This window comes from Saimiri boliviensis, chromosome 11, assembly GCF_048565385.1.
Source record: "Saimiri boliviensis isolate mSaiBol1 chromosome 11, mSaiBol1.pri, whole genome shotgun sequence".
In the NCBI taxonomy this organism is placed as follows: Eukaryota; Metazoa; Chordata; class Mammalia; order Primates; family Cebidae; genus Saimiri; species Saimiri boliviensis.
The window spans coordinates 114,843,538-114,861,984 of NC_133459.1; the positions used below are offsets into that span (position 1 = coordinate 114,843,538).

The 18,447-nt window shown below is 34.7% G+C and overlaps 1 protein-coding gene across 5 annotated transcripts in view; it reads right to left on the reverse strand.

Moving 5' to 3' along the window:
- TLCD4 (TLC domain containing 4) overlaps positions 1-18,447 on the reverse strand; it is a 74,457-nt gene that overhangs the window by 31,915 nt on the left and 24,095 nt on the right. For all 5 annotated transcript variants that reach the window (XM_074381393.1, XM_039460903.2, XM_039460906.2 and 2 more), the window contains exons 2-5: positions 13,905-14,070; positions 9,204-9,293; positions 7,245-7,303; positions 4,456-4,550 (exon numbers count right to left, since the gene is read on the reverse strand). In XM_074381393.1, coding sequence (XP_074237494.1) covers positions 4,456-4,550; positions 7,245-7,303; positions 9,204-9,293; positions 13,905-14,059 — 399 coding nt within the window. In that variant the 5' untranslated portion in view covers positions 14,060-14,070. The remainder of the gene's footprint in view (positions 1-4,455; positions 4,551-7,244; positions 7,304-9,203; positions 9,294-13,904; positions 14,071-18,447) is intronic.

An 18,447-nucleotide genomic window follows, 5' to 3' on the forward strand; every position in this document is an offset into this window, starting at 1 on the left:
AGGTAGTCCTTACCCAAGGACACCCTGCTAAGGGCATTTTAGAGTTAAAGTTTCTTCTTCCTAACACACATCAGTACTCTATTTATCCTAAGTCCTGTTGACAAGGAGATTCGATTGGGCCACGTGCCTTGTTTTTCTCCCCTTCTGTTCCCCAAAGAAGGGAATGGATTGCCAGGCCAGCTGCTTTCACCCCTTCCTCCTAGGGTCACTTAAGAACCTGGTGACATAACTTGGCTTATTGTTAGTTCCCCCACTGCCTAGTTCTCTTGCATTAGTACTAAATCAAATCGTTTCAACAAAACAGTTCCATCACAGAATCTCAGAATTCGAATAGAACCTTAAAGACTATTTAATGCAAGCTCCTACCTACAACTTCTGTTTATTGTATCTACTTGTATATCTATCCAATGAAAGCTATCTTATGGTAGAATTGCCACTCTAAAAGGCCTTTCTATTGTTATAATCTTCCAATCACTGAGGATGCCTTTCTTCTATAAAAGAGAAGTCTCCCCTACCTCTCTTTACCACCACATTAATTAAGATGTTGGTCTTAGTCCCAACATCTTAATTAATCCAGAGTAAGTCTACTCCCCCTTCCACTTAGTAGTCCTTTCACATTTCCAGGAACATTTCAAAGCCAGCATGTCCTAGTTCTTAGCTTTTCTAGGCTGACATCTCTAGGTCCTTCAGCTATTTGTTATAAGACAATAGCTACCTAATCTAGTATCTCCTCTCTACAGTTAACTGGCAGCTCTCTCACAGAAGTTGAGGGACTTCAGATGATGATGGTCCTGGATGTGGTCTGACCAGGCAAACTATGTGTGAATTGGGTATCATGGCTCCCGTAATAGCATCTAAATTTGAAACAGCTTTCTGTTTTAGCAGATGTGATATACTATTGGCATAACTGAGATGCAGTCATCTACCACCTCCAGGTCATTCTTTATCCTTATGCTTTGTTGAACCTAAATGCAAAACTTAACATTTATCACTATTAAGTTCCACCCATTTGTTTCAGTTTACAGTGCCAATATGAAGCCTTTTTAAAAAGGTAATACCTTGTCCAATATGTTATTAGTTTTCCTACCTTTGTTTCAGTTATCTGATAAGCTTGCTTTAACTTTTTTATTATGGTAAAGTATATATGACATAAGATTTATCCTTTTGACAGCTTTTAAGCATACAATTCAGTGGCATTAAGTGCATTCATTTTGTTAAACAACCACCATCACCATCCATCTCCAGAACTTTCCATATTCCCAAATGGAAACTCAGTGCCATTAAACAATAATTCCCCATTATCCCTTCTGCCCTGTCCCTGGCAACAACTATTCTATTTCCTGTCTTTATGAATTTGATTATTCTAGTTACCTGATATAAAAAGATTCATATGATATGCTCGTTTTTAAAAATCTACTTAAAAGCAAATTATTGACTTAGGTGGACATGGCGATCTTCTTGGCTGACATCTATCTTATTGCACACCAAATCTAATCTACAACCTATTTTCTTTTCTGGCATTGAAAGTTAAATAGGATTCAAAAAGCAAACAAGATTAGAGGAAAAAAAGCGGAACAGCTCTGCTAAGGTAATTCCACTACACATATCCGAGAAGACACCCTATGCCCATAGAGGAACATAAAACAGTAACCACAGGGTAAAGAAGGTAGGTAGAGCCAGACTGGAAATCTTCCTACACCAACAGTGAGGAAGGCCTTACAGGAGTTTGTTACATTCGGAAATTATGGGAATGGTCACATCAGATATTTTATATCAAAAAGTAAATTTTTTAAAATTTAAATTTTAATTACAAAACAAAAAACCACACATACATGTATATATGTGTGTGTATATAAATACATATATTTTGTTGTAAATATATAACACATATACATATATTTTTGAAACTGACCACCTAACAGTTTTGCCATGCTAATCCCTCCATTAGTAGTAAGAGTTACAAACTAACTGTACATTTGTGCTTTTATATAGACTTCTATAAGTGAGCTATAGAAATACTAACAAAATAATTAATTATCAACTTAATTCTGCCAGTGTATTGCTCATTACTGTATAAGAAAGTTGAAAATCTTTTGTTTCAAGAAGAAAAGGATTGTTATTTGAGTTTTTAAAATATTTTTCAGTAATTAATATTTAACATGTCTTATTAAATATAAAATTAGTGGTAATTAGAAATCACACAGACCTGAGTATCAAATCTTGCTTTAGTAAGCTATATTAGGTGGCTATTTTTAAATCTACCTAGTTAATTTTTGAAATTTTGTTATCGTTTGAGATACTGCTACAACAGTTAATATAGTTACCTAAAATTTATTTTTAAGGCTATCTGAATGGAAGAAAAGGAGGAAATATAGTAGTTGTGTGTAACTGCGAACAATCAATGCTATTAAAATCTTTTTAAAACAGGAGAGTTTTTTTAACACTGTTAATAATAAAAATGTCGGCAAGTCATGGCATTTTTTTTATGGCATTTCTATGGAGAGTTTCCTTTAAACTAAACATAAGTCCAATATTTTTCTAATGCTTGTCTCCTGTTAATTACAACTTTGCTGAATCTAAAATGACAAATCTTTCATTTTTAATACTGCTTCATACATATTTGCTTGCCAAATGATTTTAAAATACACATATTGGGGTAAAGCATTAAACAAGAAACAGAAATTTCACCTTTAAGGCATCACAGTGCACCTAATAACCCTAAACGAATGCACTAAGAAGCATTTGAACCAAGTTTTTTCCTAACTTGCAGCAGAATGATTTAATGCTCAGATTCAGGGGTGGTGTAATAATACAGTGGACTTGGAAATGGAAGCATATTCAGTGACTTTCAAGTTTAAATGTTTTCCAAATATATTCTAACTCATTATCTAAAGGCATGGTTCAACTGGAGATAGAAGGTGATTCACAAGAAATAAATACACACACAAAAAAACGAACGCTACCGAAGCAGTCAGAAAGGATGTACAAAGGATGGTAGTTTGTCCTTAAAACTTGAAGATTAAAGCATGAATGTGTTCCTTTCTCCTAAAATAAGAGATCAGCTTGTCATGCTTTCCTTGATAATTAGTATCCTGCTCCAGGGGTGAAAGGTGAATATCAGGGAAAAAATGCTGTAGGATTTGTACCTCTCTCTATAGACAGAAGAAAATTCCTTAAGCTCTAAATTACTCTGCCAGAGAATTTTAAAACTTCAATAAATATAGAGAGATACAAAAATAGCAATCAAGACATTACATAACCTATAGTACCTTAAATTCCAATGAATCTTACTTTGCAACTATTTCTTCAGCAGGGATACATTTTAAACCTACAGGGAACTTGCTTCTATTTGTCACTTTAAGTTTTACTTTGTTCTAATAACAAAATCATTTAAGAAAAAAAAAGCTTCCTGCAAATAGCTTAAACGGTTACATAAGTATTAAGTCAAAGCCTTTTCCAAATACAAGTTCTCATTATTACATAAGTGATAAGAATTTCATGACCATTTGTCCCTAAAAATTATAATGATTATTATTATTTTTGTTAGCCTTACTTAGAATAACAAAATGCACAAAGTAACCTGGGAATTCACTGCATGGAAAAAAAAAAAAAAACCTTCTTATAGTCAATGAGTAACTACTGTTAAGATTGGTAAATACCACGGGATCTTTACAGCATCTATTAATATTCATCATTTGACCTAATTCTTCTGTTTGGTTTCCCTATGAATAGATTCACCTAAAAAGATAAATTTTATACTATAACAATGGAACATAGAATGACACATCAAAAATGCAACCATCTTTAGGAAAAAAATTGCAGTTGCAGTATCTATGTTGAGCTTGTTGTTTTATCTATGTTAAAAAATAACTGATTCTAGAGAAACCTAACAAACACGTAAGGAATATAGAGTTGCTAGTTTATAAATGTATATGTAGAAAATTTTTTAGATATATAATTTAATATGTTTTACTGCCTGAGATCTGTTAGAGGAATCCTCTAATAACCTTGGTTTTGGAATTCTGATAAAGTCCCCACTGCTCCAACCTACTTAAATGTAATTATGGATATACATGTAATTGCACATGGAATTAAGCGGAAAAGAAATATTTTCACTGGCTCATCTCCCTGGCTGTTAAATCATAAATGCATCTAGAAAGACAGACAAATAACTATAGCTACACAACCCTGAAGGTTTTGAATTAAAATTCAAGGAATTAGGGTCATCTGCCTGTCTCAAAATCTATGAATACAAACAGACACACCAACACAGACACACATAAAGTTATTATTTTAGTTAATTACACAAGATAGCATATCACAAAAGCAATCCCTGAAGGCATCTGGAGAGGGTCATTAAAAACTAAGAATTATATGTTTAGATTTATGTTCACCCATACATCACAATTCCCAATCTTGTCTGCTAGTTAGGCTACAGAAAATCCTGAAACTTACCAGTATAAAGTAGTATGCATACAGGGCCGCACAATGATGTACTATAAAAAATTTGTCACCAATCACTTTCCAATACAAAATTATAATGGACAAATCTGTAAGAAAAAAAAGTGAGTAAGGTATTACCTAAGAAGAAAGTTGCACTGTTTTTCAAGTATATTGAACTCTTTCTCCTGCCAACTCATCACTGTCCACTCTGAGCCCAGGGCACTTTGTTCATGCCTCAGTCAGTGTAATTATCTACTTTGCCATAAAATTTCAGCTCCTATATGCCTGTCGCACCCACTCTCTTGTGGCTCCTCCAGACCAAGGACTAGGTTATGAGCATCTTTATACTCTCAGAATCTAGCACAAGGCCTGGCATATAGGTTGGTGCAAAGGTAATTACGATTTTTGCCATTATTTTTAATGACAAAAACTGCAATTACCTTGTACCAACTTAATTATATGTAATACAATATTTGTTGAAAACATAAATGAATAACTTGCTTCCAGAGTAAAAATAAACAAAAAACAGTATTGAATAGAAATAATTTTAAATAAGCTTAAATGACTGATTTTTGTCACTACAATAATTCAAACAGATAAGATGGTCATAGGGAAGGTACAAAATGATCAACTCATAAAACAAATTCTACAAAAAATACTTTAAAAATAAAAAAGAATGCAACTAAATATTAATTCAAAATAATGATGCCACCAAGAACTATAACTACTAAAAAGAAAAACAAAGAAAAAGGTTCTAAAGTTAAACACTATTACTCAGAAAGTAATTAGTTTACTTTAATAAAATAGAAATTGCTCCATAAGGCAGAATATGGTGGCTCACACCTGTAACCCCAGCGCTTTGGGAAGATGAGGTGGGTGGATCACTTGAGGTCAGGAATTCAAGACCAGCCTGGCCAACATGGTAAAACCCTGTCTCTACTTTTTAAAAAAAAAAAAAAGGTACAAAAATTAGGTGGGTGTGGTGGTATGCACCTGTAATCCCAGTACTCTGGAGGCTGAGGCAGGAGAATTGCTTGAACCCAAGAGGCAAAGATTGCAGTGAGCTGAGATTGTGCCACTGCACTCCAGCCTGGGCGACAAAGCTAGACTCCATCTCAAAAAAAAAAATTCCTCAATGTTAACAAAACTATTTTTTTTTAACCAAATAGTTAAACACAAAATGTAGACATGGAAACAAACAGCTATCATGAATGGATATCAGGGAAGGATTCAGGTTTTGTGGGGTCAGAATTTATATGAGGACCTTCTCATTACTAATACAAACCTAGACATGATATTTAGAAAGAGAAATCATCAAGATTTTCTTTTAGAAAGAAAAAAGAAAACCTGCAAATGTGAAAAACCAAGAAAAGTAATATAACATTATTAGTAATTAACTGCCTGATACATCCTCTCTAAATATATTTATGTACATATTTTGGCTGTATATCTTTTGGTCACCAATTCATAAGACAATCATTTTGTAATATCTTCTACAGAAAGAATTTTTAAAATTTTCATTCAGCTTCATTTAGAAAAGTTTGTTTCAGTTCATAACTCGTTTCTAAGTTTTTGGGGATTATTATCTTATCTGAGAAAACCTTAAGTTTCTTTCATACAAGATTTACTGGAGACTATCAATTCTCTGAATTGATAATACTTATTAACCAGCGTGTGTGGCATATTATGAGTATTGTGCTGTCCTTGGCAATGACAGCATTTTGTATCAAATGAGCAAATCTTTTCCCAATGTGTTCACATGATTCATTCTTCTTTGGTCTAACAAATAACCCAACAGCATTTTCCTTATTTGATTTATTCACTTATTCATTTACATATTTATTTAGAGACAGCTCTCATTCTGTTGTCTAGGCTGGAATGCAGTGGCACAATCTCAGCTCACTGCAGCCTCTACATCCTGAGCTCAAGCAATCCTCCCACCTCAGCCTCATGAGTACCTGAGGCTACAGGCATGCATCACTACACTTGGCTAGTTTTTTAACCAATTATGGTGTTTTGGCATAATTTAATTTTTTGTTATAATTCACTGCTTAATGGCAGGCAATTTTCTATTAAGTTCACTACTTATCACTTTCATTTCATATTCCATTATTTTTATTTGTATTTTCTTTCAGTTATTTAACATGTTTAAAAATTATAAAATAGGGTTCCCTATAAAAATGTCCAAATCAGGGATCTGCTATTTCTCATGTTTTACTGAAACAATCCAAAATGTCTTTTCAAATTCCACTTAAAATAACATACTCTTAACTTCTCGTTTACCTCGTTGTAAAAAAAAAAAAAAAAGGCAACTCCAACCCCATCCAACATGAGGTAAAATAAGAGGAGAATGTGGAGTAGAAAAAGTTCATCCCCTTAACTGACTACAGCTGAAATGGCTCACTTTCGCAAATTTTACCAAAACACAAAACCATGACTACTGGAACACATTTCAAGAACTCTTGCAAGTGAGGGACCCTAAAAGTCAAACTTCATTAGCCTCACAGTCACTACACTTGAAAGCCTTGTTACGACAAAAGGGGACCATGTCCTTGCTGATAAAAAATGTCCAGGCCTCAGTTGTTTGAGGCCTCACTCTGTGACTCTGATCTTAAGTGAGAACCAGAAAGCCATTTCATGAAAAGACATTTCATGTTCTACCATCATGGCAGGTACTTGTTCCTCTGCATGTGTCCTAAAAGCTATGTTTCAAATAAACCAAAAGCACAGAGTCTGTATTCTTTGTATAATTCTGTGAGTAGTTTAAAAAGAATGAGGTAATAAAACAACATCTCACATACCAGAAATGAGGTAGCCTGAAGCAATAGCAACATTTGCATTTGCAAGTGATGGACCACCCCTGGAGGAAAAAAAAAAAAAGATTCCTTTATTAAGTATATAGGTTATAGATAACTGCTACTTCTTTTTTCTATAGAGATTTAAACATAACGAAATTGCTTTCTATAGATTCTCGAATGGTAAGCTGACATTTTCAAATAACACTGGAAAACACATAATGACAGTTTAACCAAACCGTGACGCATCCTATGCTACTGGTGTTAGGGGAAAGATGCTGTTCCCAGGAAATCTACCAGCCTTTTTGTCCGAGATGAACTGTTTTAATGAAGAGATCTTCTAGAGCCCATGCCTTCCATGAATTTTACTCTGGCACTAAGCTAGTCTCCAAATTTTCCTTGAGGATAAATCTTCAACTCAGAATTCAAACTAGGCTGAAATCTTCTAAAGTATCTAAAGTCAATTCATATTGAGGTCCCCAATATTAGGAACAGACCTCTTGGGAATGACTAATAGTATCCAGTGCATTTTCCCAACTTAAGTTTTTAGAACTATTCCCAGAATCCCTAAATCCAGGGCACAGCATAGCATCTGTTTTGTTTTAAGTTGGGAGGTCATCCTTCATACCACCAGTGGCATTTATAACGGATTTAGAGTATACCTAAGGGCCAACTACAGTGGACACTCCAATGTATTAAGTTACCTAAGAAGTGTCTCCTATCAATTCGGGATCCTATTCTAAACCTATCAATGCACAAAGTATTGTTTTAACTATGATAATGCTTCTAACCACATGGTTACCATAATTTCTTACAAATATTAGCTAAAAGTTTTACTAAAATAATTTTACCAGGCTGGGCACAGTGGCTCACACCTGTAATACCAGCACTTTGGGAGGCCGAGGCGGGCGGATCACAAGGTCAAGTGATCGAGACCATCCTGGCCAACGTGGTGAAATCCTGTCTCTACTAAAAAAAACACAAAAATTAGCTGGCTGTGGTGGCGCATGCCCATAGTCCCAACTACTTGGGAGCAGAAGAATTGCTTGAATCCGGGAGGCAAAGGTTGCAGTGAGCCAAGATCGCACCACTGCACTCCAGCCTGGCACCTGGCAACAGAGCGAGACTCTGTCTCAAAAATAAATTAATTAACTAATTAATTAAAAGGAAAAAAAGAAAAACAGCATCCCAATGAAAATGTATCAATACTGATATAATTCTTATGGGAATAATTTTATATTTTTGAATTTTAAAAGTCCTTGCAGTCAAATGGTGGTGGTCAAAAAACCAGGCTAAATCACTCTATATCCCTGAGCCCACAACAACTACATCTCAATGCAGTGCTTCTTCAAACATGCCTCCTCTCTCAAACTAAGCTGAACTAAGCCTTCTCATGTAACACCAGGAAACAGTTTGCAAAATGTCTGCCATTGGAATGACATTTAAGTTTTTCTAAAAGAACCATCTTACATGTTATCCTATTACTGCTGAACATAGTTATCAGGGCATGTGCTTCATATCTTGGGGTACTAAATTCCTCTCACATGGCCATCTGTAACTCTCATCTCTTTGATATCAAACAATGAGTCAAACATAAATTGGAGGCAAAGAAGTCTTAAGTAGACATTATCCAAGTTGACTATCCTATCTCAATCATTTATTTTTCCTCAGAACCGTGATTATAATAACTTTGCTTTACTCATCAACACAGTAAAAATGTTTAAATTATCATTATATTCTCCTTGTTTGGGATAACAATTGCTACACTGAGGCAAAATGGCCTTCATTTGTATTCAAATCTAAAATAAATCATTTAAATGCACTTTGCTGAAATGTCTGAACACAAGCATTTTAATAACGCATATGCCATCGATGTTTTCAGTTTTAAAGTAAGTGATGTTCTTATAAATAATTAATATCAAAACATAAATCAAATTGGCAATCTTAGAAAAAGAAACGGCTTACCAAAGTGGATCAGCTTTAGTAGCCTCATCAAAGAAGAAAATGTACAAGCCAAAAATACCAACCACCAAAGAATGGCATGTGGATACTACCCTGAAATGAAACACAAAGATTTTACCTTCTTTGCAATAAAATTCAACTAATTCTGACAAGACATAGAACATTCTGAACAAGTTACACCTTGAAGCACTTATATACCAGAGTGGAGTATAATGGAGAGTCTAATGCAAAATCGCCATTTAGAAAGCCAAGGGCCACAGTTTTACTTTGGAATAAAGAAGGAGGAAGATACCGAGGCCTACAATTTCCTGCTGGAGAATAGCTGAATCACTTCTTGGTTAAAAGTCCTAAGACAGACAGATGCATACATGATGATGCAGCTGACAGACTTCTGTGTGGGCAGATGGCAACTGGCAAGCCCACTACCCTGTACCCTGCTCCAAGCTCCAGCCCCAACAGCATCAATGCAGGATAAGTTTCCTGCTTCCTGCTCCAATCAGCTTCCAATCTACTGACCTTAACAAACTCCGTATCCTTAAAACAATTCAAATGGATCATAACATGAAGATATATTTTTTGGGAGACTTCAGTTTTTAAAGTAAATTGACATGCACTATTGCACTTGATTCTTGTAACAAATTTGTAAGAAAGCGAGGGAATTGTTAGTGCCTCTTTATCATTATTATGAAAACACTTCTAAATAGAGAAATTGAGGACCATGAATTTATACAGAAAATTTGTTTTTAAAAGAAACACCCAAGTAAAAGCACAACATTCTCAAGATCCAGATCAAGTTTTCTTTTACAGAAGGAATAAGTTTAACATAAAAACCATCAGTTTCTATGAATATATCTTGTTAATAAATTTAATGATGTGACCAATTCTCAAACTCTATATTATGTTACTTAAAGAACTATATTCAGGAAACTGTATTTATCCACACAACGAAGTTTTTTACCCAACAATTTCAGATTTCTCACATCTTTATAAAGAAGTTCACAAATAACGAAGCTTCTTTTCTCTTCATTAGGATAAAAGATGAGAGAAACAGCAAAGTTTTCTCTCTAAAAATTACAGGTGTGCAATAAATTTTTCTCTACAATATGCTCGCAGATCTTTAAAAGTAAGTAAAATATATCAACTAATATTAGGATTGGTATCAGAAAATTTCATTGCAACTTGAAAAACCAATATACTTGACCTAATAGATGACGTGTTACAACATAGATCTATCATGCTAAATCAAGCCATATTTTAAATATGGAAAGATTCTCACTAATTTAAAGGCATTGACCAAGTAACATTTATAATACCTAAGAATCATTTTGAAACGTGAATAATTAATACAATTTATCTGATTTACAAGTCTATAATTTTCATGCCAAGCAATGCAGTATTCTGTTTGAGCACAGGATAATAATGTAAATTCCTTGGCCGAATGTGGTGGCTCACGCCTTTAACCCCAGCACTTTGGAAGGCCAAAGCAGGCAGGTCATCTGAGGTCAGGAGTTTGAAACCAGCCTAGCCAACAAGGTGAAATTCCATCTCTACCAAAAATACAAAAATTAGCTGGGTGTGATGGCACACGCCCGTAATCCCAGTTACTTGGGAGGCTGAGGCACAAGAATTGCTTGAACCTGGGAGGGAGGGGTTTCACTGAGCAAAGGTCACACCACTGTACTTCAGCCTGGGCGATAAGAGCGAGACTCTGTCTCAAAAAAAAAAAAAAAGTTAAGTTCCTTGATATCAAACAAAACACTCCATCTAAATGATCATACAGCCAGCTCTCTATTATTATTCAAAAGTTCTATAAAAGAAAAAATATATAACCTCTCTCACTAACTTGTTTTACTGTTTCGTAACCATAGTCAGAAAGCTTCCTTTTTAAAAAAAAAACCCTAACTTTTAATTTCTGACACTCAGGCCTCAGATTCACTTCTCTTTTGAGAAGTTATATGGTAAATGAAAAACATTCTAAGCCCTTAGCTGATAGAAATGGTATATAACTCAGGATAGAAAACTTAAATGTTACTTGGTCCGGTCAAATACCTCCCTCTACAATGAAGAGGAAAAACAAATACCCTGTTCTCACTCATACACTATCCGTATTAAAAGTCTATATTTTCAGAAACTTCTGTTAAAAAAATTTTATATTTTAAGATCAGTCCTAGCAAATGAAATATCAGATTCCTTAGTATCTGAAAAGAAATTCCAAGATGCTACCCAAGATAAAATATTTCAGTTTTTTTCAGAGGTTAGAAATGTTTGTACACATAAAGAGACAACACACTAAAGAAATGGTTAATGACCATTTTAGAAGAGCAATTTTAAGTTACTGATTTAATCACGAGTAGTGTAAATAATAACAACAGAAATTATATAGCTCAGTCAAAAAGAGTTCAATTTTAGAGAAAGATTAAAAAATTAGCAGTATTTCAACACAATAAGACTTTTGATGTGATAGGTAAGAAACTGGATATAAATAATTAAGAAAAATTTTTAATAAGATCTAACACCTGTAAGTATATACCTTTTCAGAAAAAGTTGCAAGTAAGTACAGAAATTTCTCACTTTTAATCACACTGCTGTCTCTCAAGTGATCACTTCCAGTAGTTGATTTTCCTCCAGTTCTTTGTATACTAGATGGCTCGGATCACTCATTGTTCAGAGACTCTTTCCTGATTACTAGAAAGAATTGTGTGTGTTTATCTGTACTTTTCAAACTGGAGGCTGATTTTTAAGACATTTATACATACTTTACACAAAATATAGCCTCCTTTTCCTACTCTGGACTCCACCTCACAGCTTAAGTCCTATGTAAACAAAGCTGGAGTGAGAAGCAGGAACAACCTTCAGAGAAAGAGAAAACACCATTGAATACCTAAATGAATTTTATATAATCCCAGACTCCTTTTTCAAATAGAAACTCAGTTTCCCAAATGGTATTTCCCGTATCACAGAATGGCAGTGGTAAGACTAGATAACGCGAAATATTTTTTCAATTTCATTTCATTTTCGTCTTGGCTTCTATCTCTCTGTACCCTCCCTATTGCTTTGACTTGCAGCTACCTAACATTCAAATACCTTTCCCTATCCTAACCACAGTAAAAAGGAAGTGAAAATAGTTCAAAATTTAATCAGAGAATTTATGTACCCCCTTCTCCTTGCTACCATTCCATCTACCTTCATATGTTAGGAAATATTTTTTAAAGTAATGGTATCTCTAGCATAACACATTTGAACAATATTTTTGTGCTAGTCTTCAGACAAAATAATCATACTGCTTTTTTTTGAAAATATGTGAAGAAATAATTTTTGCTTTCTGGCTGAAAAGAACTTTGGCATGTATGAACCTGATATATCATTGTAAAGTGCAAAAGAAAACAACTAGAGTCTTCTTAAATTCACAGTCTGAGTTATAAAAGTAGATGCCTGCAAACCAATTTGGTTCAAAAAAAGGGAATTTCAAGTCAAATATGACCATTCTCAAATAAATATTCAGATACTAACAATTTCTTGAATTTTAAAAGGAAATTTCCAGGCAAGATAATTACAGCAAACTTTAGAGACTTGCATTTTATAGTTAGTATTAACTTCAACTAAATAGCAACAACAAAAAATATGGCCACAGCTCCTCCAACTCACCGAAGTTTACAAATGCGCAGCAATGTTTGGGCACATAAAATGCTCTAAAGCAAGTGAAGCAGTCATCTGAGCCATTTTGTGTTGGAAATCTTGTGAGATGAATGAGTCGTACACACACAAAAATATTGCAACCAACTTTTTAAAACTCTGGCAGAGTGTGGTGACTCATGCCTATAATCCCAGCACTTTGGGAAGGCAAGGTGGGTGGATCACCAGAGGTCGGGAGTTCAAGATCAGCCTGGCCAGCATAGTGAAACCCTGTCTCTACTAAAAATACAAAAATTAGCTGAGAATGATGGTGCATGCCTGTTGTCCTAGCAACTCAGAAGGCTGAGGCAGGAGAATCGCTTGAACCCAGGAGGTGGAGGCTGCAGTGAGCCAAGATTGCGCCACTGCACTCCAGCCTGAGTGACAGGGCAAGACTCTGTCTCAAAAAAAAACATAAAATAAAAATAACTAAAACTCCAGCAGATTTCTGTATGAATAGATGTCTAATTCTTTCTCCATTTACTTTTTTGTTTTAAAAGAAATCTAAAAAGCAATTTTTACTTTAAAATTATGTAACAAAATAAATGCTGGAGGGCTCTAAATTATAATGCAAAGCTCATGAAAAGATTCATATGTACTGCACGCTTTGGTCACCGGTGTGTAGAGTTTAATTGCCCCAGGCCTGGCTAAGTTGGCCAATGCTATATGGTATAAGCTACTTAAAAGTACAACTTTTTCTTCCATCATCATTTTCAAAGAAGATGTTTGTTATGAATATTCCAAAGAACACGAAAGTGCTAGTACTCATCCGCAGTCAGCTGGAGTCTAGTTCATCTTCACACACCTCCCCAGAAACTTAAATACATTTCTCCTAACATCTTTCAATATAAGAATTCTTAAACTAGTTTGTATGAGATCATCTATTTGTTTTTTTCTTTTATTCTTAAGATCAAATAAAAATTTGGCCTTACATTTTATTAGATCCTAAATGAAAGACTTTTCAAAATATTTTAGATAATTTTATCTAATAAACTAGTTTCTTTTCATCAATTACATTTTCATATGCTTTACCTTGAGTTCCATTCAATCTTCTTTTCAAAGCTGAGACTATTGAAACCTGGAGAAACTTTTGCTGAAAACCAGTAACTTACAAAGTAGAAGAGAAGCTGAAAGGTAAAAAAGCTGGTAGAAATAATGCTGATGAGCAATTTCGTGTTGACATCCATATTTCTTCAACCTGTTAAGATAAATGACAGCTATAAATTGTCATCTCATGATAAACCTAGAATAAATTCTTTTTAAGAAATATGTGTTGTAATTTTAGTAATTTTCAAAATTTAGAACAAATGTTAAGAATACAAAGAAACTATAAGAATTCTTGGCCTTTGTATATTTCTTCACCTTTACCATCTGTCATGTATCTTATGTTTGTATTCAGAATAAAAGAAAAAAAATCTATCTTAAAGATCTCAATACTATAGGTGTCATTTATAATTTTAGCATCATGATAGTCAAAATTATCGTCTCAGAGTTTAACATTAACAGAGAATTTCAAACAGTGTAAGTGAAAAGTATTCTTTTAATATTTTAACTAAATTTAGGACAAATCACCTGCTTTCTTTTTTATTTATTTTTTCTTTTTTGAGACAGTGTTTCACAATTGTTACCCAGGCTGGAGTGCAATGGCGCAATCTCAGCTCACCGCAACCTCCGCCTCCAGGGTTCAAGCAATTATCCTGCCTCAGCCTCCCAATTAGCTGGGATTACAGGCATGCACCATCAAGCCTGGCTAATTTTGTATTTTTAGTAGAGACACGGTTTCTCCATGTTGGTCAGGCTGGTCTCAAACTCCCAACCTCAAACTCCCGCTTTAGCCTCCCAAAGTGCTAGGATTACAGGCATGAGCCACCACACCCAGGCATACCTGACTTTTTTAATCCCTCTATTTCTCATATATGAAATGAAAGGCTTGGTTAGATAATTTCTAAGAAACAATCAAGCCAAAAATCATAGAACTAACATTGCCTGCAATAACAAAATATAATTACATAATTAAAAAACAAAATGAAACGAATTTTGCAGCAGGACAAAGAACATTTTTTAAAAAATTAAAATCTTAAGAAGAACACAGTCTTAGAAAAGGGTCATACCACTGTTAAGGCAAGAGAATGGAGTCTTGAAGCAGGGAACCTGAGGCCAATTCATGCTGACTTCCTAAAACTAAATCAAAGGGAAAACCCCAACTTTCGAAACCTAAGTAATAAAAGAACTGGAAGTTACTCCCTTTGCAAACCCCTCCCACTTTTCTGAGTGGCAAATGAAAAATTGAAAGTACCTATGATTGGCTGCTTTCCTCAACCAATCAAATGTTTACATAGGAATGTAACTTTATAACTTCATTTCAGCCTCTATTGCTTTCTCCAATCAATCTGACCAACTGCCAGCTAAGTCTTCATTTGCACACAAATGTAACTTTTTTTTTTCAACATAGAATCTTGTTCTGTTGCCCAGGCTGGAGTGCAGTGGTGTGATCTCCGCTCACTGCAACATCCCAGGTTCAAGCAGTTCTCCTGCCTCAGCCTCCCAAGCAACTGGGATTAGAGACACATGCCACCAGGCGGCTAATTTTTGTATTTTTTAGTAGAGACAGGGTTTCACTATGTTGAGCCAGACCAGTCTGGAACGCCTGAGCTCGTAATCCGCCCCACCTGTGCCTCCCAAACTGCTGGGATTCTAGGTGTGAACCACCACACCTAGCATAGAAGTGTAACTCTGTAACTTCAGCCTCTGATTGGTTTTCCTCAATCAATCAGTCTGATTTTGGGGCACTACTTCATTTGCATGGGGTGTTCACCAAGTGACCAATGGGAAACCTCTAGAGGGTATTTAAACCCCAGAAAATTCTGTAACCAGGCTCTTGAGCCCCTATGGTAGGACCCTCTCCCACTCTGTGGAGTGTACTTTCATTTTCTAATGAATCTCTGCTTTTGTTGCTTCTTTCCTTGCTTTATTTGTGCATTTAGTCCCATTCTGTGTTCAAAACGCCAAGAACCTGAATACCCTCCACAGCTAACACTGTCCTGCATAAATGAGAATTTAACTTTAAAAACATGTTCTTCAATCACACATATTCTTGGAGAAAAAGGACTACAGGACTTTTTATCCCTTTTAAAAAAAAAAAAAGAGTTTTATAAAAGAGCTTCAGGTCTTAACAATAGAGTTAGCAGAGAGAATAGTACTACAAATCTATGCACAGTCAAAGTGAGTTTTCTATTTCATTGAGCTGAACTTTATTTGGCTCCTAAAAATCTTAGGAACATTCAGACCAAGAAAAAAAAAAAAAAAAAGGCACTAAAACATTTGCTCATATCCAGCAAATATAACATTTCTATGGCTCCATCTTTGATAGAGCTGATCCTCCAATGAAAAGGAAATAAATCAATACACATTTCCAGCTGCCTAACGCGAAGAAATAAAGTCACCTACTGAAGTCAATTCACCAGAGAAAAGGCAAATCATTGACTGCACTAGCAATAACCCCACTTCATTCCCTTCCAACCAGGATATGGTAATAAGAATCAGTCTCCCACGGGGCCCCTTCTGACAGAATTCGTATATCTATAATGAATTCTTTCCTCATTTTTGTGTGTCTGTGCTTAATAAAAATATTGGTATTACAATTCTTCTCTATGAGACTCCATTAACTTTATTGCTCCTTTACTTTTTAATAACATATGTTTACTGAGTATTAAAATTTTAATTTGTGACCTTTTAGTCTAGGTTTAATATTAACCGAATAATACATAACAGTTTTATAGATAAATTAAGCATCACCATAATTTGTTAAGTGGGATGTAAGGAGAATAATGCTTTTCTAAGATTAAAGCAAATAGGAAGCCAGATAGACACAAAGTTGGAAAAATATATATATAATCAGTAATCAGAAGAGAATGGAGAATCTAATCTTCAATGTGAGGAGGTTTGCCCTGAAAACTTTTGTATGCTCTCTGCTGGTCCCAGAGTAGTAGTTGGGTATGGGCTGCTCATTTAGTTTTGTTAAAATTAAATGTATACAAGCCATTTATTTCATGAATGCTAAAAGCTGTCATAAAACATTTATATCATACCCTACCCATTTTATAAATTGTTCATTTAACTAATATATTTAAAAGCACTCAAACAATTCTCCATTAAAAAATGTACTTCATCGCCCCTGCCAAAATCAAGTTTTTAAGTCTTTGTTATACTGGATGAATACTATTATTCTCAACAGAATTATTTTCAGGTTAGACTTTGAGATATATGTTGAGAGTCTCCCTTTATTTAGTTTCATTTAAAACTAAATAAAGAGCTCCATATATTCAAGCTGTGGCTTCCATTTAAGGCTTGACAGAAGCTAATTAAATTGTTCTACTCTCAGCTGGGCCTCTTAGTAAACAGCTGCTTGCTTAATCAGTCATGCCAAATCAAGAACTAATCTAGAGATCTTTACAAATTTCCCCAGAAAACCAAGGCTTCTGGTAGGAAGCAACTGGCCCTGTTGATTCAATTTAGTGCATGTATCAGGCAAGAAAATGGTAAAAAGTGATAAAACCGAAAGATGCTCATTACTAACATATATTAAGGGCCTGCGAGAGTTTGGTGATTATTAAGTATAGGAATATACAGAAAAAGTGGAAAGCCTAAGATCTACTTCATATACCTCTACATGTAGCTAGTAGCTGGCAGAAGGCTGGGATACTAGTTTGCCTAGAGAGGAGCAGTTGAAACAGATATGGGAAATACTGCTGCAACAATTTTCAAGAGTGTCTAGACATGAACTCAAAAATATAATTAGTCCATCTTGATTCACAGGAATTGTGGACATCAAAGAAACTTTTCCAGAGACCTGTTGAATGAAATAATGTTTATACTTTTCACTCAAAATGGTTGACATAAACTTTAATTGATGTTGATTTCTTAGTAGGGAAAAATATGAAAAAGTCTGAAGTATAGTCATGCACTGCATAATGATGTTTCAGTCAACGACAGACCACATACACAATGACGGTCCCATAAGATTAAAATGGAGCTGAAAATTCCTATCACCTAGAAACACTGTAGCCATCATAACACCATAGCACAACACATTACTCATGTGTTTGTGGCGATGCTGGTGTAAATAAAACTACTGCAGTGACGGTCATGTAAAAGTCTAGCACATACAATTATGTGCAGTACATAATAGTTGATTATGATAATAAACGACTATGTTACTGGCTTATGCATTTACTATACTATACTTTGTCATTTTACAGTGTATCCCTTCTATTTATTAAAAAAAAAAATACACACACACAATTAACTGTAAAACAGCCCCAGGAAAGTCATTCAGGAAGTATTCCAGAAGAAGGATTGTTCTCATAGGAGATGACAGCTCCATGTGTGTTATTGCCCCTAAAGACCTTCAGTGAAATAAGATGTGGAGGTGGAAGACATAGTGATATTGATGGTTCTGACCCTATGCAGACCTAGGCTAATGTGTGTGTTGAGTCTTTTACAAAAGTAAAAAAAAAAAAAAAAAAAAAAAAAAAAAAATTAGAAAGTTTGTAAAATAAAGATATAAAGAAAATCT